Source organism: Ambystoma mexicanum, chromosome 2p (assembly GCF_040938575.1).
Source record: "Ambystoma mexicanum isolate Mex_15411 chromosome 2p, UKY_AmexF1_1, whole genome shotgun sequence".
Classification (NCBI taxonomy): Eukaryota; Metazoa; Chordata; class Amphibia; order Caudata; family Ambystomatidae; genus Ambystoma; species Ambystoma mexicanum.
In genome coordinates, this window is record NC_090923.1 from 368,863,585 (window position 1) to 368,889,448 (window position 25,864).

General features: G+C 44.5%; 1 protein-coding gene across 1 annotated transcript in view; it reads left to right on the plus strand.

The window, feature by feature from the left end:
• Positions 1 to 25,864, plus strand: part of THOC7 (THO complex subunit 7) — a 1,450,279-nt gene that overhangs the window by 1,192,493 nt on the left and 231,922 nt on the right. The window contains exons 6-7 of the mRNA XM_069643715.1: positions 19,438 to 19,504; positions 19,600 to 19,669. Coding sequence (XP_069499816.1) covers positions 19,438 to 19,504; positions 19,600 to 19,669 — 137 coding nt within the window. The remainder of the gene's footprint in view (positions 1 to 19,437; positions 19,505 to 19,599; positions 19,670 to 25,864) is intronic.

The following is a 25,864-nucleotide window of genomic DNA, read 5'->3' on the forward strand; positions in this document are numbered from 1 at the left end:
TAACCTTGCATTCCTTGACACTTTCTTATGATACCCTTGGGCTCGCTCCCACATCGCATCGCTCCTTAACGCACCCACTTCCTCCTCCCAATCCTGTCTCAGTTGTACCACTTCCTTCCCCACCTTGAACATCATCCAACTCATATATCCTAGATATCTCATGCCCTCCATCCGCTATGTCATATATTATGTCTATGGCGGCATCCGGCTGCTCTCCTAATACTATTTCAGACCATGTCTTTTGGATCTGCTGCACCATCCTATGGTATGTAATATATTGCCCTGTATGCAACCCCGTTTCCTCCACCAACATCCCGAATTCTTTCATCGTCCCCTCTTGCCATATGTCTCCCACTGTTGCTATCCCTACCGGTTCCCAGTGTTTCCTGATCATCTTCATTAGTTGGATTTCTTTTCCCGTCAATGCAACCAGTGGCACCTGCGGGGAACACGGGGATGGGTTCTTCATTACCTGACAGGCCCTATGCCATATGTCCCATCCCAATCTCATCATTTCTGAGCGCTCTCTCATATCTGATTTGGGCAGCCATATCTTTTTTTCAAGAAGAATGGGGCACATTCAAGTCTAAATAACCTAGATTCTGAGGCTGTGTCTTCTGATAACCATTTTGCCACGTATTGTAGTTGGCTTGCTATATAGTAAATCTTGTAGTTTGGCAGTTTTATACCCCCTCTATCATATGAATTTTGTAACTTCCAAAGGGCAATTCTGTTCCTCGTCCCATGCCAAAGAAATTCCCTACATATGCTATGTATCTTAGTGAAAAATCGCCTTGGTATCAGATATGGTATGTTGCCAAAATAATACAATAGTCTCGGCAGAACTACCATTTTCAGCATTGCTCCTCTTCCCATCATCGCCAAGGGGAGCTTTGCCCAGAACTTAATACTATTTTCAATGCTCTTGACCGCTTTCTCAGTATTATGTAGGTGCTAGCCTATATCTTCCGGTGTTTCCCCTGTTTGCCTGCCATCACTTTCTCCTTCATCCCCATACAAGTGTTGATAATACTCAAAAAATTCACGATTCACGCCCTCTTGAGTGTCCACTATACTTCCATGCTCTTTCTTTATTGCTCTGATTATAGGTCTAGGAGTCTCGCTTTTATACAACCATGCCAGCACCCTCCCTGGTTTATCTCCTCCCGCGTGTTGTCTCTCTACATACTTTTTATAGTTTAGATTGTACAGTCTCTCCCAGTGTCCAGCGCATTTCTGTTGCAGCCTGAGTATGGTCCCAATATATTCCTTAGTGCTACCCTCTCTGCTCAGTGCTGTCTCTAGTTCTTTTTCCGCTTCCTGTAGTTCCATTAATATCCCTCCCTAAGTCCCTTAGACTTGGCTATGGCTATCCCCCTCACTACCACTTGAAAGTCTTCCCACAACGTACCAGCTGACTCAACACTGCCAGTATTGGTCTCGAAGTACCTTATTATTTCTTCTCTCAAATCCTCCCTGAACATTGTATCTTTTAATGCCTCAGCTCTGAGGCGCCACGTTGGTATCCTTGCTCTTGGGGGTCGGTATTGCCATATGAGGACCAATGGTGAGTGGTCTGATAGGACCCTCGCTTTGTATTCTGTCTGAGCTATTTCTGCCGTTAGCTCCTGTGTAGTAAACGTATAATCTAGCCTGGTGTGCAAATTCTGTGGGGCCGAGTGATGTGAGTATTGTTTGTCCTGCGGGTGGCGCACCCTCCATGCATCCTCGAGCCTGAAGTCCGTCAGCAGTGACTGCAACACCCTGGCGGCCAGGGTGGGTCTGTCTATTTTGTTATCTGATCTTTCTATTTTTGGGTTTAGCGTGCAGTTAAAGTGTCCTCCCCAGATCACTGCCCCCCCTAAGTACATGCTCATTTTGTTGTATAGGGTCTTGAAATATGCCGCCGTGTCCTGGTTCGGGGCATATGTATTTATAATGCATATTTCTTTATTTTCCACCATCCCCCTTATTGCAACCATCCTCCCATCCGCTTCCACTGTGGACTGTAGTAACTGGAATGGGACATGCAGTGCCACCCAGATGATCACCCCTCTTGTGTAAGCTGAATATGTTGCACCAACAACGGTCCCTTTCCACTTTTTCCAGACCACCTCTAACCTTTCTTTTGTAAGGTGAGTCTCTTGTATTAGGGCTATATCTATTTTCTGTCTACGCAGATACATCATAACCTTACTTCTCTTTAGGTAGCTATTGAGCCCTCTAACATTCCAAGTGCTTACTTTAAGGTCCCCCATGATCTCATAGCATCCCACTCCTCCCTCTGCAAGTGTCCTGGTCTTGCTTGTCGGCCATTGCTCATGTATGCAGGCTCGTTCCCCAACTTCAAATTATCTCTCCCCTTTAACCTAGCTACTTCCCCAACTCCCCCCCCTCCCTTCCCAGCCCCAACTCAAACATCAACTCACCTCCCATCCCTCCCCCTCGCCCCAACTTAGTGCCCAACTCCCTGTTTCCCCGCCCCCCTCCCAACTGTTGCCCAGTTCCATCCCTGGATCTCAGGCACCCATGCATCTTGCCCGTTTCTTGGCGGTTGCCGGTACTCGGAGCACAGCAGGGAAGAGTCGTCCTACTGGCGGCTCTATTACCTTAACTATTGGGGGTAGGTCGTCCTCACTCTGTGTCTCCCATATTGACTATTGTTCACAGCGCATTTATGGCTCTTAACTTTATTATGCAGTTTTATTTTCTAGTCTAAGATGTCCGCCCATTGATTTATCAATTAGTTCGCACTCACGCGTCCCATCATGCGAGTTACACTTGTTACTGGCAACTCACCCCTCCTCCCCCCTGCAATATTGAACATAGCGCCGTGTCACTTATCCTATCCATCTCGACCCTGGTCGTCTTCAGTATCGGTGCATCCCTGGGTATCCAGCCAGCATGCCGCCTCCTCCAGCATTTCAAAGAAGTGTGCTTTCCCTTTGTGTAAGACCTTGAGTTTCGCAGTATACAAAAGCATGTATTTGAATCCGGCTGTCCTCAGTCTTCTTTTCACTGCGACATACCGTTGTCTCTGCACTAGCATGGTGTAATCCGGGTACGCAGTGATGGTCATCGCAGCTCGCGTTATTATTCCTCCTTTCCGAAAAAATTCCAAAATCTTTTCCCTGTCCCTATAGTTTAATATCTTTGCTATTATAGCTCGGGGAGGAGCCCCAGGTTGCGGTCTCCTTATTATGGCCCAGTGCGCTCGTTCAATCGCAAACCCTGGGATAGCTTGTCTGCCCCTATTTCCTGGATGAACATGTTTTCCACATAATCCGTGGGGTCTTGACCTTCCTCTCCCTCCGGCAGGCCCACCACGTGTATGTTATTGCATCTTGCCCTCCCTTCGGCCTCCTCAGCCTGGCTTTCCAAGTTCGACATTTTCTGTTTTAGAATGTGGACTTCTTTGGCGTTGGTGGTGCTAACATTGGTGTTGGTTTTAACAGCGCTTTCTAGGCCACTTGTTCGGTCTGCTAGTGCTCTTACATCTTGTTTTAGTAAGTTGACCTCTATCCCAACTGCATCTATCTTAGTTTCCAATGCAGCTTTGAGGTCTGCCATCGCGACTCCCCATGAGGATTTCCGTTCCGTTATGGCCGCCAGGATCTGGCTATCGTCCCTCAGCGAGGTCCTCTCTTCCGGTGGAGGGTCCGTGGACAATGTAGGCGTGGGCAGGACTTGCTGTGTTTTAGCGAATATGTCCATCGTTGGCTGCTTGCCTTTGCCTTTGCTCCCTTTGAGCGCCATCACCATGAACGTCCCAGGTTCCGCCTTTCTGCTGCTCAGTTTTCCCGTCTTCCTCACTGTGTTTTGGTGTTTATGTTGGTCCTCCGCTTAACTGCTCTGGTACTAGCTTCTCTGTGGCCTTGTCTGCTGCGTGCACTTATTCCTCTGTATGCAGGTCGCCCATGCTCTGGTGCACTTGGTTGTTCCGTGTGGGTTACGGCACAGCACCAATTCTCGCTTATGGCTTAGTTCAGTTACTTCCGGTTCGCACTTCCAGGTGCATGTTGCGTGCCTTCTACGCTCAGGTGTTGTGCGCGCTGGTTCCTCAAGCGTGTCTAGGCCCCCGTTTAGGGCTAGTGCGCAGTTCGAAATGTGGACGAGCCCAGCTCCAGCTCGTGCTTTGCAAGGCTAGTCTTGCTTTGTTACGCTGTCCTTATTAGCCAGCCGGTGTTTCTTTTCTGCCTCACCGTGGGTATACCACCCGCCTCCTCTTTGCTTATTCGCTTCCAGCTTTATTGAATTATAAGGAGTGCACCCTCTTTCATGCCAAGGTCCACTGTCTGCCTGCCTGTAGTTGTGGCTTTATACCTCTGTCTTTGTGGGGTCGTCACTGGACAGCTCCGCAGCACCCAGTCTTGGTCGCGCCCTCAAGGTGCTTTGTCCTGTGTACCGCAGCGCTCTGGTGCGCCCTCGTTCTGGTTCCTATTTTGTGCCTCCGTGTTGTCACTTGTTCGCTATCGAGGGCAGCCCCTCGAGCATCACCTGCTGGGTGCACTGCCCCCTGTTATCATTGATGTGTCCTTCTTTTGGGCAAGCCCCCGTTTCGTGTGGTGCTCATCGGCTACAAGGGTGGTATTTTCCATTCTGCGAGACACCTCCATGTATAGGGTTGCATTTGCCTATGATTGCCTGCTTTCTTGTGGCGGTGTTGTGCAAGGGGGCCAATCGCACCGAATACATGCGTGGTTCTGGAGGCGGGGACAGACACTTTTGTTGACTCACAAAGCACAGAAAGCATATTTTTGAAAAAGACTGATAAAGGACTGTACGAATTTGTAAAAATTATAGAATTAACAGCATTGTTAATGTGATTTTTGTTTTGCACATTTTAAAAGGAGCCAGAACTCTGCGACGTTCTGAGAAGGCACAGTGAAAATTCTGGGTTTTGTAGCAATTGCATTTATGTCAGAAGCATGAAACTTCATACGATTATGCCCTATCTCTGCCTCTTACACTTATAAGTAAACTAAAGGTTGCGCCAATGTTCTTAGTCCAGGAAAATGACACCCTTCTCCTGGACTGGGTGAAACGGTTACTCAGCGTGATTTGCCTTGCTCATTCTTTGCCAGAGGAATTACTCCCTTCCCCTGGTCCCAGTACTTCACAAATAAAGGACAAACATTCCTATAATATGTTATCAGAAGGTTCTCAGTTTCTTCACTACAGGGGGAAGGAATCCCTTCCCAAGGATCAAATGTTCCTTGCACAATTCTTGTCCTTCCAGGGGGAATGACTCCCTTCCATGGCCTCTTGGTTTGGTATCTGGCTTTCACTGTTTCACACACAACACTGTGGCTTTTCTTTATCCTGGCGGAATGACTCCCTTCTCCAGGCTTCTCTGCCCTTTGCAGTTGTGTCACTACCTGGAGAATGACTCCCTTCTCATGGTATACTGGTTTCACAGTCAACTTGACATGCAACGGTATACAGGGGGAGTGACGTCCTTCCCATGGTCTCTACCTTCAGCTGACTCAAGGGAAACTTAGCTCTTTTTCTTGGCCTTCCATTTCAGCAACTTTCACAGTTCACTATTCTCAGGGGAATTGCTCCCTTCCCTTGGTCTTCCTTTTCAACAACTTTCACACTTGTAACATCCCCTTCAGTTTTCGGTTCTTCTTTGGTTTGGCCCATCTGGTTCAATTGCCTGCTAGGTACTGCCATGAGGAAGATGACTTGTGCCTTTCTCAGAGTAGGGGTTCAGGACTCGTGTTTCAGTTTCACCTCTTCTTTGATGTGGTCCACCTGGTTCACTTCCCTGCCAGATAGTGCCACGAGGAAGATGACTTGTGTCTTTCGAATGGATTGTGTCCTGCAACCTATTCCTCATTTTTGATATATTCAAGTCTGCTTGCAGCTTGCCTAGGAATTCTTTTTTCATATGGTCCAGCGTTGTGCAGCATCAAATCTTGGTCCTCGATGGCCTCTGTTAGCGTCTCTCATGATGTTGACGCTGGTATATGAGGCACGCACGCCGGCCGTTACCGCAGTTCAGTTTATTCGGCATTGTTGCGTGTTTTGGAGCTACTTGCCTCAGCAAATTTTCGATTACATTTGTCTTCAATCAATATTTTTTGAATATGTCATCGACACGGAAGACAGGCTTCAAACAGTGTACAGACTGTGGGGCAAATATGTCTATCACAGACCCCCACCGGGTGCTTAGGGTCGGTCCACAAGGTGGATGACTGTAGCTCATGTCAATCAATGACTGTCAAGGCCTTGCAGGAAAGGAAGGGGAAATTCAATGCAGGTAAGCCCTCTCCCGAGTCCCCGGCCGTTACCCCATCTACAAGAAAGTCCTCCTCCGAATCGAGGGATGTTTCCTCAGTTAGAAAACGTCCAAAACATCAAAGACGATCAAGGTCTGGTTCACGACACTCGTCATCCTCTTCTCATAAGAAGAGTAAAAAACGGCATCACAGGTCTTTGTCACCGTCGTCTTCCTCTCCCGAAAAGGTTTTGTTCCTGAAAAAGATCTCAACATATACCAGCTTTGACGTCATGAGGGATACTTTAGTATATCAAAGATGAGCAATGTGTAGGTGGAATACCAGTTGAAAGAACGTTACCACAGGTAATTAACTTGTTCTTCTCAGAGTAGGAATCCCAGGACCTGGCCATGCCCCCACCTGCTGGCTTGCTCTTTTCCGTATTTTTTGGGATCTTCCTGCAGAACTCTGGTCTCTCACGGCATCTGCACTGACCTGAATTTGGGTCTTATCCAGCTTCCGATATCATCCTGGTAACTGCGACAGCTCTGCGGCACTTGGCAGTTTGCGCACTGGTTATGGACTGCACGGTCCACCTCTGCTTGGAGGTTGTGCTACGCCTCACCAGCCTCGTGGGTCTGCTGCTGTTTGACTTGATAGAGACCCTCCTTATCCTCGGTCAGCCCCGGCTCTACAGATCTACTGCTCTGAGCAGCTTTCACCAACGCTGTTGCTCTCGGGAGGGCATGACCTATAGGTAAGTTCTTTCTCACTTTTTATTCTCTGCTGTCGATCATTCCTCTGTGGAAGACCACACAGCTTCTGCCATGACTTTTTCTTCATGGCTCGGGAATTCTTCTTTGTCCCAGTACCCAAATCTTCTACCTGACAAAAGTACATGGACCTGGAGTCCAAGAAGAGGTTAGGAGAAGACAGAGGGGTACTAGGGTGTGATGGTGTGGCCAGTTGTGCACCCCAGATTGTTGTCCTCAATCCCAGAGGGGAGAGTCCCTCCTCATGAGATCTTCCTGCTCTCTACCACCCCTGGGAGACTTTCGGATAGCAGCCTCACCACCCTGGCCTCACGGATAGGGACTCCCACACTGCGTGAAGCGACAACATCTCGAGATTCGTCACCCAGTGAGGCAAGATATTATTGTCAAATCATTAGGAATAAACATCTGGTAATACCCGGTAAGCCCTAAAAGGGCCCTTAGGTCTCTTTTGGTCTTTGGGGGGGATACAGTCCTGACTATTTTCCTGTTGGGGTTGGAGTAGTTCATTAGCCACAAAAAAGCCTATATATTTTACTGCTGACTGCGCTAAATTACACTTTTTGGGATTAGCTGTAAGGCCAGTTTGCCTCAAAGCACGGGTGATCTAATACAAGTGAAACATATATTCCTCCCAGGTTTTGCTGTGGATCACGATATCGTCCACATACACGCTGCAGAAGTGGGGAAAGGGTTGCAGTATCTGGTTCATCAGCCACTGAAAGGTTGCTATGGCCCCATGAAGCCGAAGGGACACACTATGAAGTGAAACAGTTCTCTAAGGGTGGAGAAAGCTGTCTTTTCTTAGTCAGAAGGGTTCAGTGGCACCTGTCAATAGCCCTTGGTTAGATCAATCATGGAGATATAGACAGCCATCCCAGTCTTTCGATGAGGTCATTAATCCAAGGCATCAGCTAGTTGTCAAATTCGGACACTGCATTTAGCTTCTGGAAGTCTATACAAAACCTCCATGACCGATCTTGTTTGGCCACGAGGAGTTTTGGAGATGACCATGGACTCTGGGATGGTTCAATTATATCTGCTGCTAACATTTTCTCTACCTCCTGGAGCACTATCTCCTTTCGGAATACGATAAGGCCTCGGATTTGCATCGTAATGGGTGTTTTGGCTTTCTTGGGCCCTCCTTAGATGTTTTGGGAATTGGTCCCGCATGATTGTCATGTGCGCTTTAAGCATTTGGGCTGTTTGGGACACAGGTACCATTACCTTTTCCCTTTCTTCCCAGGTCTCCCGGAGCATGTCCAGTACATCTCTGGGTTTGTGTCCGTAAAGGAGATCAAAAGGAAAAAAACCCTAGGGAGGCCTGGGGGGATTTTCTGATGACACAAAGGGCCCAAGGGATCATTGTGTCACATTTGTGTCCATCTGTTCCACCATTTATTTTAGAATGTTTTTTAAGGTATTATTAAAACGCTCTACTAAACAGTCTATCTGAGGGTGGTAAACAGAGGTGCATAGGGTTTTTATCTGCAAGATTTCCTTTACTTCGGCCATCAACTTTGACGTAAAGGTACTCCCTCGATCGTTCATGTATTTCTCTCGGAAAAGCCTACTCATGACAGAAAAGGGATTAGGTGTATACAAATCTGTTGTAAGGTATTTATTTTCAATGGGAAGGCCTCCGGCTACTGGGTTGCCTAGTGTAGAATTTCTAGAATCTACTTATTCCCTACTTTGGACGGTTGTAATGGCCCCACTATGTCTATGAAAATTCAAGAGAACGGTACCTCCATTATAGTTAGGGGTTGTAGTGGTGCTGGGGGAGGGGAGTATGGAGCTGTTTTCTGGCACCAGGGACACATGGCTATGAAGTTCTTAAAGTCAGCAAAGTAGGCCTTTTTTTTTAATGGCCTGTCCTTAGGCCTTCCTTTTTCTTCGCGGCACTACTTTCAGGAAGGCTTCTGACAGAATAGGATAATTTTGCTTAGCGAAATTTAGGTTGGGAATTATCTCTGTCTCTTTCCCAGTGGTTTTCAGGGTCACTGGGATTACAATAGACAGGTTTTTCATCAGCCTCTCCAAAACACAGAGTGCCTCTTTCTGTCAGTTCCTGAACCTCTACGGGTTTAGGAAGAGGGCTGCTTCTAAGATTCCCTGTTCAATTTTCTCCCCAGTTTTCACTTGGTGTTTCTGCTTCCCATTATTCTTCATTAATATCTTTATGTCACCGCCATATTTCCAGGCTAGACCAGATTTGGACACTGGGCAGATTTTAGTACCCTTAAGAGGTGACAGGATTAGTCATGTGGGGATCACCTGGTGTTCTCCTACTTCTAAAGAGATATCCTGACTACTGTGTAAGTCAAAACCTATAGATTCACTACTAGTTACAGTGAGACCAGTGGCATGACGGCCCAGTTTGGAGTATTTCAAGGCTCACCAATTTATATCCGTTGAGCCAGATCCCACCCTGACACCATATATAATGGTTTTCAAAGAAGGAAGCGGACAAAAAGGTGCCAGGGTGGTGGTTATAGACTTTTATTTTCGGTACCAAAAACCTATCTACCACTATTTCTATGAGGGGTTTCCCTACCTCATAACTAATACTAAAGGGTCAGTCAGAATGTCTCTCAAAACAAACTCCACCATCCTATGTCACAACCTACTTCTATCCATTACATTATAACTAAAGGTTAATCTAACAGAAAGTTTCTTCTGCAGGAGAATACCTCTGTGGGATGTTTTAACCCACTAGGCTCTGACCTGCGACACCCGTGTGTGCTGATGGTGCAAGAATCATCAAAATGGCCGCAAAAAGCCCTATGCATGCCAAAACCTATGAAAATTGCGCTTTGAAACCGAAAAAGATGACTGCCAAATTTGCTTTGCCTGTTGTCGTCAGTGGTGGAAGGAGACCCCACTGCTGAAACATATCACTGGGCTGCCTACCAAGGAAAAATGGAAACTGCATGAAAGGTAGTGCTTTACTGAGAGAAACCCAGAAATTGCCCTTAAATCCCTTTTTCTTGGTTGCTGAAAATACAAAATACCAGTCCAAAACACCACAAAACATCCGATATCTTTGCTGGGTGTTACCCGCCACTTCATTTAAGGAATCAATATGAACACACAATGTCATGGAAAGCGGAATCTATCATCAAAATATCCACAGTATAAAGTGTGCTTGCCTGTGAAAATCTGTCAAAATATGGGCACAGTACCAGTGGCCCCCCTGTATGAGAGCTGTCATAAGTTGCATCACAATCTTAAACTTGTGCAATTGAAATCAAATGTCTGAGAATTAAGTGACCTGTTATCAAAAGTAATATAGGTTGCAACTATTTAATCTTCATGGTTTAGAGACTGAAATTAGTGTTCTAGTTGCTTGTTTAAAAATTGTAAGTTTTATTTTAAACCAAGAAAAATGTAAGAAATTGACAGTGAATTTAAACTGAACTCAAATTCACCAAAACCAGTCCCCCCAGATCCCCCCCAACAAAAGGCGTCTCTCCTGCTTCTCACCAAGGCCAGGAACTTACACCTTTGTGTTGATTAAATCAGGGGAGGGGATCTTGGGCTGCTGCACGAGTAGCACAATGGACCTTCCTGGGCTGAAAGGATATGCAGATTGCAAAGTGTCAAAGTGGCCTCTGCCAGGAGGTAGAGGGAGGAGATTGTTCTTGAGCTGCAAGATGGAGATGGAGCGGGGACAGGCACTTTTGTTGATTCAGAAAGCACAGAAAGGATATTTTTGAAAAAACTGATAAAGGACTGTGCGAATTTGTAAAAATTTTAGAATTAACCGCATTGTTAATGTGATTTCTTTTTTTGTGCACATTTTAAAAGGAGCCAGAACTCTGTGCAATGTTCTGAGAAGGCACAGTGAAAATTCGGGTTTTTTTTTTTTCTGGTAGCAATTGTATTTATGTCAGAAGCATGAAACTTCATACGATTATGCCCAGATATCATGCGCACATATGTACAAAATTTTGGACAAACTAGATATCGTGTCCCGGACAAAGTGTGAAAATTTGTCAAATCCAGACCCAGGATCCCAAGGCAACGGGGCTTGGAAGAATATTTGCTCCACAAAATATGTGATCTATGTATGTTATTGGTATAAAGATTGTACACATGTAAAGATGTATTATATCAAAAATAGATTTTATGTGCAAAAGGCAAATGGGAAGATGTTTTGCCTCATAAACCACATCATCATGATGACACTCTGTTTTCCCCTCCAATCAAGGGAGAGAGCAGATTCTAGCCAATAGATTACCTAGGGGGTGCGCCTAGGATAATTCAGGTCAACTGTATTGTTAGAAATCCTTTTTGTCTTGCCTGAACTCTCTCTCTTATCCTATATTCCTTCTGTATAATATTGTCTTTGCGCTGATACATTGCATCTGAAGAAGGCAAGCGTCTCGGCTGGCAGTTGCCTTGATCAAGTGGCTGAGCATCCGTGCAGTTTGTTTCTTCACAGTCCATCCCTAGTGTAAAGAAACCTTGTTTGTATTTTAAAAGCGCATCCTTGTTTTACAATTTTGCCTCTTTCTAAAAAAAACGACCTCCACGAAAACATCCATAACTTCTTCATATTCAGAAACGAAATTTAAGTGTCTACTTGTAGCTAACATCCTAAGCTTTCTAAAGAACCCTTCGCATCTCAACTCCTTATAGTTTTTCCGCAATTGGGCTTACCGCACGCGGAAAAGTTTGCCGTGAATTTTTCGTTTGGCCTAAATCTATAATGTGCAAAATAGTTTTTCATTGCACCTGACCTCAAAATTCAGTTTTCAACTCTCTTATTACTCTCAAATCATTGCAAGTGTTTGTCTGAAACCAGATAAAGTGGCTCCCATTAGTATTTAAATAATTTCAGTGAATTAAATCCTGATTTAGTGTTTTACTCATTTCATCCAAAACCAACTTTAAAACCATTTTGACCAGTTTGCCAATCATTCCTGTTTCTCTCTTGTGTTTGCTGGGGGGAAATTGGGATTGATACTTTTGCTTGAATTCTGCATTCCTGAAACCTGTTCTCTCTCCTTCTATCTCTTTATATTGCATATTGGGGGGATTGAGTGGTGTACATGAGGAAATAGTAACCATACTGCTTTTACTTGAACATACCCAAAAGCATTATTTCGGTGCTGCATTATTTTTTCCCATCATTGTTCCTTGTGATTAAAGAGATTGTTTAGTGTGACATCACCCCATTGGTGATCATTGTCTACCCATTAAAATAGTGTGATATATATATATATATATCGTTAAGACATGGAGGAAGGAAAAAACCGCACTTCAAGCATGAGGTCTGCAGGTCCCAGTAAACAAAGTAGCAAACTCGAATCCAAGTACCAGAAAAACGAGTTTAATAGATGGTTAAAAATAGTAGGCAAAAAACACACAGCAAACAAAACAGAACACCAGGGCAGTGTCCTTAACGACGCGTTTCGCGCTTCTCCGAGCGCTTGATCACGTTAGGGAGACATGAAAACAATGAGAGTAGATATTAACAATGGGTCCTTCTTCCATGTTGCCTACCAACACAAGCTAACAGTTTGGCGCAATAACATGGCGGCCATTTTAGAGTGTAGCAGAAAACTGCATTAACCATAAAAAGAACAGGTTAAAAATAGCAGTAAAATCAATAGCACATTAAAATTCAGCACCAAACATGTAGAAATATAATAAAAGGACATGCAGTGAGATAGATGTCAACAAATTTCACTCAAAGCAAACATTAGCACAGATTAGCAAAAATTAGCAGTCCACAGCTGTGACATAGAGTGCAAATGCGTTCCTATGTAAGCTTATGAAAAAATATGTAGGCAATAGCTAAAAAAATATATATAAAAATATATATATATAAAATGCGAGTGCATGTCTAGCTCACCAAGGCAATATGATAATAATACATAGAGAAAACACAGCTGGGACAAGATAATGCTGTCTAATATGAACACTCTGTTGACAGTTTGAGGACAATCAATATGTGCGACCTTTAAGATAAAAACATGTTGCAGGCTGCAATGTAAAGTGCAAGTGCATTAGATTGTAAACTTATGACTCTAGCAGCATTAGATAGGCAGAAAAGTTGGTAATCATAAAGTGCTGGTGCAAAATGCAATATTGAAGCTTGTGGGAAAAGAAAAGGCAATTTACAATGAAAAAAGCAATGTCAAAAACACCCAGAATTACAGAGTAATGATACAATCGTGTACTCCCAAAATTCAAACCCCCTAAACATCAGAAAAGGGCAAGACAGCCAACATAGACCAACTGAACAATTAAAAAAGTTGGAAAACTTGAAAAAATGCAAATTAAATAAATCAACCAATTCCAGGCCAGGGCCAAAATCCAAATAAACAAATGGGAAAAAGCAGTATATAGCGGCAAGGGACCAGGATCACATAACACAGAGCAAGAGAAAAGGAGAGGTGTGTGTAGGCGCATAAAGAAACAGAATAATTACGTTCCCACAAAAGTATGTAACTCCTCATCCACATTATGCCCATTGGGATACTTAGTGTCAAAGTCCAGGATAAACCTAGTTTCCAGTTGTCTCAATTTCAGAGTGCGATCACCTCCCCTCGGATCAATCGGTACATGAGCCACAGCAAAAAATGTAAGCAAATGAACATCACTGTCGTGTTCCTGCCTGAAATGTTTGGCCATAGGATACGTGGGATCAAAGTTCTTATTCGCTCTTAAGTACACAAGTAGTGGATCCCACGTACCATTTCCGGCAGGGGCATGTTAAAACATACACTACAAACGGAGTCTCACAATTGATAAAATATTTTAACCTGAATTCCATACCCGTGATTGGATGTACAAAAGATTTACAATTAGTGGCATGAGGGCAGGCTTTACACTTTTGACACTTGGTAAAACCCTTGGGTAAGGCGGGTAGCCAATTGGTCCTAGTGGAATTTTTCTGGACAGGAGACAAATAACTGGAAACCAGTCTATCCTTCAACGAAGGTGCCTGTTTGTAGGTTACTGTGGGACACTTGGAGAGTAATGGGCCAAGATCTTTGTCCAGCCTGAGAATATGCCAATGTTTCGCAACAATCTTACGAACATCATAAGAGGCTTTGTTAAATGTAACAATAAGGCGAGGTTCATCCTGACCCTTATCTTTCCTCCTACTAGCAGAACCATGTAGTAACACTTCCCTTGAAAGTGACCGTGCTTTGGAGAAAGCCATTTCAATAATCTTTTTTCGGTACCCCTGCCGTAGAAAATCAGTGGTAGCCAACCTGCAACAGCGATCAAACTCTTGAATGTCTGTGCAGTTGCGCCGAAAGCGAATAAATTCGCCATAAGGGATACTGTTCTTGCAGGAGAGCGGATGGCTACTCGTTGCATGCAGGGGAAGGCCAGTGTTGGTGGGTTTTTTGTGTAGGGAAGTATGAATGCCTAGGTTGTCCAATCTTACATTAACATCCAAATAAACAATTTGAGTATAGCTGTGGCATTCAGTGAATCTCAAATTCACAACATTGTTGTTAATGTTGTCCACAAAAGATCCCCACTCATTCTCATTTCCCTTCCAGATGATAAAAATATCATCGATATACCGCCACCAACCAATAACTTGTGTCGAAAAACTAACTGAAAGTAACTCAGACAAGAAAGTAGCTTCCCACCACCCCATGGTGAGGTTAGCGTAGGATGGCGCAAATGTACTACCCATAGCAGTACCTCTGACCTGGTGATAAAAGGAACCCTCAAAAAGAAATACATTGTTAGTTAAACAGAACAGAAGCATATCCAAAATCATACCACTGTGCCCCAAATAGTTCAAAGAACGAGTGTCCAAAAAATGTTTGTTTGCAGGCTACCAATCCAGTCGTGTGATCTATAGATGTGTAAAGGGAAACAACATCTAAGGTAGCTAACATTAAGCCCTCCTCCCAAGGTATATCTGAAATGTGTCTCAAGAAGTCCTTGGTATCGCGTAGATACGAGGGCAGGACTGACACCAACGGGGACAGGGTCTCATCTATGAATTGGGCCATATGTTCAAGGAGAGAACCACACAAAGTTACAATAGGCCTGCCTGGTGGATGGATCAAGGACTTATGAGTCTTGGGCAGAAAATATATAGTGGGTATAGTATGACTCACAGGCACAAGAAACTTAGCAAGCTCATCCTCAATAAGGCCTTTCTCGGCCCATTTGGTACATAAGGCGGTGAGCTCCAACTGTATTTCGACAAAAGGATTCTTTGGAAGCCTGGAATAACAGCACCGATCACGTAACTGACGATTAGCCTCAGCCACATAACATTCCCTGTCCTGAATAACGATATTAGAACCCTTATCAGCAGGTTTTATCACAATGTTAGGCAAATTCTGCAATTCATTAAGGGCCGATCGTTGTGGGATGGTAAGATTCTGTTTGTTGTTAAAAGGTTTTTTACGAAGTTTACGAAAATCATTAACACATAAATCATGAAATGCCTCAATACATCCCCCCACCGAAAATTGAGGGTTGAACCTGGACTTATTTTTCAATTTAGTACGTATATCCCAGTTGGGATCAATGTCAAAGTCAACTGGATCAAAAGTCGAGGGATCAAACAATTCATTCTGGAGACAGGCCAAGTCAGTCAAGGTAGAGATGTCAGAAATACGAATGTCAGTTCGGTCAGCCCGTGGCACAGGTGGTTTAACTTGCGGGGGATTGATGGAGAAGAATTTCTTTAGTCTGATTTTCCGTACAAATTTGTCAAAGTCCAGACGTGACTGGACATAGTCAAACTGAGTGGTAGGACAAAAATTCAAGCCCAATGAAAGCAATGATGCTTGTGAGCCCGTGAGGGTGTGGGAAGACATATTGACAATTTGATGAGAATTCATATTGTCTGTTGTTACTACTTCGCTCCAGAGCGCGTCAGCCTGCCTTGTTGATGTACATCTGAGCCGCTTCCCACGACGACCTCGGCGGGTTTTTTTCCTTTTGACAATTTCTGTTCCTTTCCTCTCCCTCTTCCTCCTCCTCTGTTCTTTCCACGGCCTCTGCCCCTCTTTTGGTTTTTTGCATCTTGACATAAAAGTCTCATTTCCTCTAAAAATGTTTAAAAAATTTAGTTTGATAGGCATTTCATCATTTTCTGAAACAGAGACATCAGATTCTGAAGAAACGGTTTCTGCCTCCCCCAATTGTTTAGGAAATGATTGTGTAGTAGAGCTTTTACGCAAAGAGTCAAACCGCTTGGCAAAGGTGAAAATACGACCTGATTCATAGTCAATTTTATCTCTAATAAATTTTCTATGTTTACGCTGTTTGATCTCCTCTTCGTAGGCAATAAGATCTTCTTAAATTTTACTTCGTAGTTTCTTACCCTCCTCAGTGCTGGGAATATCACGTAATTCAGACTCTAATTTGTCAAGATGTAAAAGTACAGCATTGCGGTCGGAATTGGCATACTTGACTAAAATTTTCAAGAACTGCGCAGAGCAGTGACTGTTGGCACCTCCCCACTCTTCCAACATGTTGGGATCCTGATCCTCGAAAGATGGTGTTATCATAATACGTAATCCACGGGGGACACGGCCCACATCAAGATAATTTTGCAGGGAGTGCTCCTCCCACCACTTAGATATCTCCTTTTTGCGAGATTTTTCTATTTCACTAAGAAGTGTAACTTCAGTAGAGGTGGTGCTGGTAGTTTTCTTAACCCCACTAGTAGGTGCCACTGTGGGTAAATCCTGCTTCTCATTAAATAAATCCCTGGCCTGGAGCAGCCGGGCTGCCACCCTGGCGTCCTGCATGTCAGCGTGTGTAATTGCCAATCAACCGAAGGAAAAATCCTCGGTTTATACCATCAAAAAAAAAAAATATATATATATATATATACTTTATAAATATGGAAGGAAGACGACCTCAGCAAAGCATAGTAGTCCACAGACAGGCTAGTGTGGGTCAATATGCAGGAAATGTAGAAACCGGCGAGGAGTGAGTGTAAGAAGCACTATACCAGAAAGTAAGCCATAGGAAGATGGAAAAAAACTGAATAGACACCTACCTGCGAGCCATTGTTCGTGCGTCCTCCGGCACAGATCACATCAGCTAGCAACCGAGGGCTATCAGTTTTAGCTCCCTAGAGGGTGCCACACTCGAACTCCAGTAAACAGTCAGTCCGCCGTCAGCTGCAGCGTTAGAGCCCACATATGCGATCGTGGAACAATCGCGCATAATCCACAACAAGGTAATAATTCCTGGTGCTGGTTTGTAACATGGAACGCTGCATGTAAAAATAGCGTTAAGACATGGAGGAAGGAAAAAACCGCACTCCAAGCATGAGGTCTGCAGGTCCCAGTAAACAAAGTAGCAAACTTGAATCCAAGTACCAGAAAAACGAGTTTAATAGATATATATAATGCAATACATAAATAAATATTATAACTTTGCAAACCATCCTGCTTCCTGGTTCAGTGTGACCGGGGGGGATTCCAAGAGAGGGGCGTGATATAAGTGGTAGATCGTTCAGAAATAAAAGAACTTTTAGACACAAATAAATAATTAAGGGTTTCAGTTGCGCATTACACGCTAGGCATTGACTTAGGTGAAGTGCCGGATTGAAATCACTTACACCTCCCTTCTCCTAATGCTTGGATAACGTTCAAAAGAAAGTTCTTGTGCAACAAAACTGCAGGGGAAAATGCTTTCCTTGCCCTGGCTTACGGGTTTCACACAGCTCTTATTCAAGGTTCACGTCCAGGAGGAATGACTCCTTGCCCCTGACGTCTCTAGCACAGCCCCCAGTTCGGGACCAGGAGAATGCCTCCCATCTCCTCGTATTGCTTGGTACAGTTCACAACAAGACCAGGGGGAATGACTCCCTTCTCCTGGCATTTTTAACACAACTCTTAATTCAGGACCAGGAGAATTACTCCCTTCTCCTGGTATTATTTGGGACAGTCCTTTCGCACAATCTTCCACTTGATGTACACTTGGCCACTCTGGTGTGTTGTTAGCCAAAACTTCTTTGTTGATCACTGGGCTTAATGCCACCACTGTGATGAGGAAGTTCACCTTCTTTGCTCAGTTCACTTTTGTTGGGGTCCCAGATCCTTCTCTGGTGGTCATTTGGCTTATTGTCGCCACTGCAGCGGGAACGATTTTCTCTAGTACTCTCTGTATTTAATTTAGGATCCTAGACCCTTCTCTAGTGGTTAGTGGTTCTCTCTTTCCCATTGTGACGAGGAAGATTTCCTCTTAATACTCTCAGAATCTTCTTTCGGATTGCAGACCCCTATCTGGTTATACACAGGAGCGGGCTACCCACTAATGAGGAAAGAGAGAGCTTTGTGAACCAGCCTCCCCTCTCTCGCTGTGTCCCCTCTGGGTCTCCCGTGCCACCCATTACCTTGTGGTGGATTGTGGTACATCACCGGGGCTTCCCTTGACCACGGGTCCTTCTCTGGCTCTGCTGGTTCACTGCTGCTGTTGCTCCGTTGGCTGCATGGTACTTCTCCCATCTGTTCAGCGGCTCTTCTCTCCTGCAGGGTCTTCTGCCTGGGTTCATTCTTGCAGAACCCCTGGAGGACTCCCACCGCACTTCACTGGCATCCTCTTCCCTCCGGTCTTTCGACAGGGCCTGGATATCTTGCTCTGGCTCGCCTCCACACCTGCTGCCAGACCAGGCGGGGTATGACACAGCCGTGCTTGACACGGTTGGGCTTGACATATTTGATAATCCTTTGTTACTTTTGATACCTTGTATCCAGTTCCTCCCATGCGGATTGTAAAAATCATGTCTCTCTTTTGATACCTTAATCCTCATGCCTCCTCTGGGCCACCTTGTACCAGTACTAGCACTGTCAATGACCTTCATGTCTCCTGTGCTCTTCCTCGTCCTAGTACTTTTGGCTTTAGCTTTGTCTCCTGTGTTACAACAATGCATAGATTTACTTTCAATACAATGGTTCTGAACAGTGGGGATAGCTGGCGACTGTTGGGGAGTGAGACCATTCAATGAGCTTTACCCCAGGTGATCGTCCCTGTCCCCAGAGGGGGTGTCCCTCCCCTAGGGAGAGTATTGGGTATGGGGCCGCACCTCCCTAGCCTCATGGGAAAGGGCTCCCCATTGGGGAGAAGTGACGGCACCTTATGAATCGTCACAATTCTCTGAAGTAAACGTGGGTTGCAATCATGCATTTTGCATGTCAACATGGGAAGAAGTGATCATATTTTGTTGTTCTTGCCATATATCATTGCTTTTCGGGTGTATATGGAATATTCCTATATGATAAAATATCTTTACTGTTTCAAATAGAATCTAATGATAGGTACGGAAGTCATTAAATATGAACACTTTAAAGGGGTTACACTGACAATCATTATGTTTTGCTTCATGCAGACAACTTGATGTCTCGGGGGAAAGAACTGCAGCATCTTTGATACCTTACGCTCTAATCTGTTATACTGACAACCATTATCTGTTTTTCTTCATGCAGGCAGCTTGATGCCTTGGGGAAAGAACTGCAGCACCTTTCACACATCAAAGATAATGTTGAAGATAAGGTAAAGTGGTTGTGTTGGGGCCGCTGTGGTTGCATGTACAGTACTGATGTGGGGGAACATGATATGCCTTAATTGATAATTTTTCCCCATACCAGTTGGAGTTGAGGCGTAAACAGTTTCATGTTCTTCTCAGCACAATACATGAGCTTCAACAGACACTGGACAGTAAGTGTTTTTTCAAAATACCATAAAAATACCACTTAATGTTTGGGTATTGCACAGAAGTGTTTTGCCACTGAAAATTCTAACATTGTGTCATTTTCAAAATAAACTTTATTTGAGATTCCTTCCTCTGTATTAAAACAAGTTTCAAGAATTAGAATATGTGTTCACTTTAAACGTGAACACTCGTAACCAAAAGTGTCTGGTTTTAAAAATAGGATCGCCCCATCTCCAGAATCTGTCTCCATTTCATAGTGAGCTTAGGAATGTGTTGCTGAATATGATCTGCAGGTTGTGGCCTGCCATTTAATCTAAGCACATCTCTTGATCCCACCATGGTTTTCTAGGTTTGATACCCTATTAAGAAGCTGTAGAAACAAAGAGTCCCCAAGGATTATCATTCTTGTCTCTACCATAATCATCTTTCCACTTTGTACCTTACTTCCCGCTAGTTTTTTATTACATCAGGTAAGATCAGAAGGTGAATGCCTAACGTTCTTTCTTAGTTCCACCATAACTTGCATCACCCATTGGGTTTCCGTTTCTTGTTTTAAATTTTATTTATTTTTATTTGCATTTTCATCAAATTACATACCACAATTTTAAGAATAAATTCCACTATCCACTGCCATTACTATCAACAGTGATGCATTTCATCGATTTACTTAGAGCACAAGTCCATGAAAATAAAATGGTTGGGGTAAAAGAAAATTAAACTTTACTGATATAATTTGCATAGAAGGGGAAGACTTGATTAGTGCATGCTTAAGACAATATAACTATGGATGTGGGGCAATAAAAAGAACACTTAGTGGCTTCCATAATCAAAGGACATCATCATTTACTGCTTACCTTGTGTACATAGTGAGTAAATACATGCCAGTAATTTTTGGGCATGGATCCATGTACCACCAACCCTCTGTATGTATTTTACTGGTCATTGCACTATATCAAATAGTTATACCGGATTTGTGGTAATATATACTAATCAATTTCATTGCTATTTATCGCTTCACATGTAGCAGAGCAATCCCCACAAACTTGAGTACATTTTTAGGAAAGGTGAAGACCTTACTCACACGTTACTACCCCACATTTAGGGCGGACGTTTGCAGTATCTTTTGAAAACTGGCAGATTTTTGAAGGCTCATCTGATGTAGAAATTCAAATTGGATAAGTTTATGATTATAGTTCATTGACATTTTTCTTGTTTGCTTAACGTTTTAAACCCATGCATCATCCGCTATTGTCTGAGTCTGTGCACTGCTCAGGTGTCACCCAGATCACCAAATTCCTCATGTGTGAGAAATATACCCCACAAAACCAATGTAATCAACCCGAGCCTGGTCAGCTCCATGCGTATAGCTTTACCAGGAGCACTCCATTCACCAAATTCTGCCTATGTAAATTTTGAGCGTCTCAGAACATTCAGGCCAGGTTTGTCAAATAGTTTGCGAAGTACAGTTAGGGCACAATGCACTGTGTTTATAGTAAATCCCAGGGTGTGTGGAATTCCTAGGAGCTACGCTACTAGACTTATTGATGACACTATCGCCATCTCAATTGCTACCTGCTGAGCATAAGGGACCAGACCATATCAGGAAATAATATGGCTAAGTATGAGCTAGGTAATAGTATATTTCGAAGTCTTGACATGCAGGCCACCCGTTTCAAAGGGCAATGTTAGAATGTTCCAGGTGTCACTAGCTTGTCCACCTGCCCAGATAGTTTACTTGTCTTTGTGCCCCCCTCAAATGAATTGAGGTGGGTGAGTATACTCGCTAACTGCACAGATGCTCAGGGTTCGGCTATACCTTCAGCTCCTTCACGGAAGTGAGGGTAAGCGATTGTTTATAGTTCTACTTGCAACCTGCCATTAGGACCACAACTGCGTCAATCTTGATTCCAAGTTCTCATTTTTTGCTACCAAAATGGCAGGTTTTTCTTGATTTATGTAATTTCACATTTCAGCTTGTGCACCACTTCTTCCATGGCACCAATCCACTTCTCTGTCAACAAGACTCTTCCACACAATTGCGTTATTTTGCGCTGGGAGGCCTCACCTTTCTCGTTAATGAATTCATCTTTTGATCCAGGGTCTGGAGTGTGTTGTCCATTTCTAGCATAAGGGAGCCCATATCAACTCCCTGTTGCTCCACCTGCGACACCATATTGTGTTACGCATTTGTCAGTTTAGGGCCACATAGGGCCCATCAAGACATTTTAGAGGCAAAGTCGTCTAGCTTGCCTTGTTTTATAGTTTTCACGCCGGGCTGTAGCATGCCTGGCAAAGTAGTACAGGAACATGAACAATTGTGCAAAGTGTCCTGCACATCCACACTTCTATTGTGCTGCTATCTGGGAGTGTGAATATAAGCCACAAGCAGGTTTCCCTTTGTTCCTCGCACTTGTGAATTAATGCGAAATGCTATAGCGGTGCTCATATAGATAGCCCCGTTGGTGCCCTTCCGAATCCTCCAAACAGCTACAGACAAAGAGGGGAGGATGGCCCTGGTATATGGCTTGATAGGAGCAGGAGATATGCTTTGTTAATACCTATGCCCCGAACTACGATGCAGGTTGTTTTTTCAGTGCTTTATACCCCGACTAAGGCCCATACAGGAACTGTACCTTGATCTGGGGAGGAGATTTCAATTGCACTAGAGACCCCAAACTAGACAGGTCTGACTCTAAATATACGCACCCTGGCCCTGCAACTAAAACACTCAATGCTTTAGTTGAAGCCTTGCACCTGGTTGACGTGTGCCGTAGCCACCACCCGCAAACTCAGGGATATTCCCATTATGCAGCACCCCAAGATCTACACACTAGATTAGATTATTTTTTCACGGGGGCTGAAATGAAGGGGGAAATGTTGCAAGCAGATTACAAAGTAAGAGTGCTGTCGGATCATGCTCCACTACTGATCATGTGGAAGGTAGTAACGCCTAGAGCCTGTATCCCAACGTGGAGGTTGCGTGGGGAGGCTCTGAGAGACAATGCATTTAGAGAACAGCTTTGGGAAGGTATAGTCGATTACTTCTGACATAACACTGGTAGCGTTGCTTCGGCTGGGGCATTATGGGAGGCTTTTAAAGTGGTGATTAGGTGAGTGGCCATATCCAAGATAGGAGGGATGCAGACAGTTATAACAAATAAGTTGACAAAAGCAGAAGAAACACTTGAAGAAGAGGAGAAATGTGAAGGGGAAACGGGGGTCCACCTTACATGTGAAGTTGAAACAGGAGTACATGAAGCACTGGGAAAGGCTATGTAAGCTAAGTTACTCAAAACATGTAGAGAATGCAAAAATAGAGCTCCCCACCTTAGACGCAGGAGCAGCCGGGTTATTAGAAGGGCCTATAACATTAGAAGAAGTGGTAACCACGATCAGGGAACTCCCGACAGGCAAAACGGCAGGTACAGATGGCTTGCATGGTGAATTTTATAAAGAATATGTAACAGAACTGGCACCCCCACACCTGGCTAGGCTGAATGAGGCTTTCAGGTTTGGAATCCTCCCGACAACTCTAAGGGAACCCCTACTTAAGCCTAACAAATCAGAAACAGGCCTTGGGTCGTATAGGCCGCTCTCATTACTGAATCAAGATGGGAAGATACTGACAGGACTGCTAGCAAATAGGCTAAAATCCTTGATGGCTGCACTAATACACCCAGACCAGACAGGATATGTACCAGGGAGAAGTATTACAAGCAACTTGCGTGGGTTGCATCATATTATAGACCATACTAACAACAGCACGGATCAGTAGCTTCACTTGATGCAATCAAGGCATTCGATTCATTGAGATGGCCTTGGTTGATCATTACTTTGAAGAGATTTGGAATGAGCCCCCATTATATCAAATGGGATCACATGTTGTATAATCTGCAAGTAGCCAGAGTCAAAACACGGAATCGCATATCAGAACAGTGGGTCCTTTAGAAAGGCACAAGACAAGGATGCCTGTGGTCGCATATACTCTTCATCCTAGCATTAGAGCCTGTAGCCGTGCACTTCCGGAAATAATTTAGAAAGGTAGGAATTAATGTGCAAGGAAAGTGGCACCTGGTATCCCCATATGCCGAAGACATACTGCTATATCTACAGCAGCCTGAGACTAATTTAGAATACATATTAGAAGTATTGGAATGCTTTGCAGAATTCTCTGGTATAAAAGTAAGCACACAAAAGTCGAGTCCGTTTCCATTAGCAGGATATGAGCGTAAATCGGCTAGAATGCTGCTGGTGCTTCCGGCCCCGTGGGCATGGGACAAGTTCCGTTATCTAGGAGTAGAGGTATATCACAATCCTACAGTTGAACATGTGCACAGCATGTTGAAAGTAGTTAGCGGGCTACTACTAAATTTGTGAACATCTGGTGGAAACTCCCCCTCTCATTGATGGGCAGGGCTGCACTCCTGAAGATGTTAATTCTCCTGAGGCTTATCCACTGTTTCTCTAACATCCCGTTCCACATACCCAAGAGTTTTTTCAAGCAGTTGAACAATTTATGCATGACTTTCCTGTGGAGTAATGACAGATGCAGGCTGGCCCTGACTAAATTAAAAGGGATATGCGACCAGGGAGGGACACAAATCCCAACCTTTGAAATGTATTATGTGGTGAGCCGGCTGCAATTCGTAGCGGAATGGTTGTCGGATGAGCCGACCCAGGACACCCCCCTGTTGCAACCGGCATGTAGCCCATTCTTTTTGAAAGAGGTAGTCTGGAATCAAGAGACATGCTTAAATAACCCGCCTCTACTACACAAGTTATGTACAAGTATGTGGCGTAGTTGATGGGTATAACAACACCATACTCCCTTCAGGTCCCTCTAGTGGCGCTGCATGCGGACAGTCAACAGCAGAGGTTGATGGTGCAGAAACACTGGGAGCTTGTGGGATTGGCCACAGTGGGGGATCTCCTGAATGACAGGAAACTTCAGGAAGTTAGGACGCTAGCAGCCACAACAGGGTTACACACAGGCCAACACTTAACACATGCTTCCCTACTGTACAGCATTAATCTAAGATGGGCCTCTAGAGAAGTAAATTTGTAGGTGGAGGTTTATTCCTTACCACGTTCCCCCCCGCGTCTTCAGAGGATACGTATTGTTAGTTCCTGCTTTCTTGAATAGCGTAGGCCAAGAGTTTTCATAGCCGTACATGTCCTAGTTTCTATGAGGGTCTGAATGCCATGTCGTGGCTTATGTCTGCGCATTTCAGAGACTGCTGTCATGATCCCTGCCCCCAGCCCTCTGAGACACCAGGCTGGAGCCAGGCCACGATCCCCTATATGGCCCTTAAGGGCCTCTCCATCCTACCAGAGAACCACTTGGAGTCAAACCTGGCGCTTGTGGCGGCAGGCTCACACATAACTCTAAGAACAACTTGGCATTGGACTTGTAATGTATTGTGGGCAAGACGGATGCCCCCACATAACCCAGTTCCTTGAACTGAGTATGCGGTCTATCTTTTTGGGTGTGGTTCCACACAGAGATACCTGGGATACCTGGAAGCTATTTAAACCACTCCCAGGCAGAGAAACACGCTTTGCGTTTTTCTGCACCTGCAGCGTGACACTCACCGTGCTCTGATCGGTCCCCTGAAGGCCTTCGCCTTTCCTCCGCATTCAGCGCACCTGCAAGAACAAGAACAGCATTAATATTATACTTACCTCGGGGAGTATCCAGCTTCCATCCATCGCTCCTCCGGTCCTGTGTGTAGCTACGGCGGTGTCACTTCCAACTCGGCACACCGCATCCTAGGGGAAGATAAACGGATGAAAGAAAAGACATTAGTAAGCAGTCTTCATATCCTAGCTTACTTGAAAACTGCATGAAGAGTCAAAAGCTTACCTGAGCCGCTCAGGGTAACTTCAGCTCCGGAGCGCCCCATCGACCTGCAAGGGAAAAAGACATTACAGGTTAGCGCGCAAGGCATCAGGAAGCGCTGCACCTTATTCTCTCAACCGTCAGCCACGCTGGGACATTTCAGCGCCTGTAAGGGACACAGAGAGAGACATTGGTCAATATAAGAAAGAGCGAAAAGCGCTGCGCATCATGCTTTCAATCATCGCTTAAGCACTCGGCTTCCCTCAGCAGCATGACACCTTCTCCGACTCCTCCAACACCTAAGGGAGAAAAGACACGTTATAGAGGGGACAGGAGTCAAGAAAAGGACAGTTCATTAAGA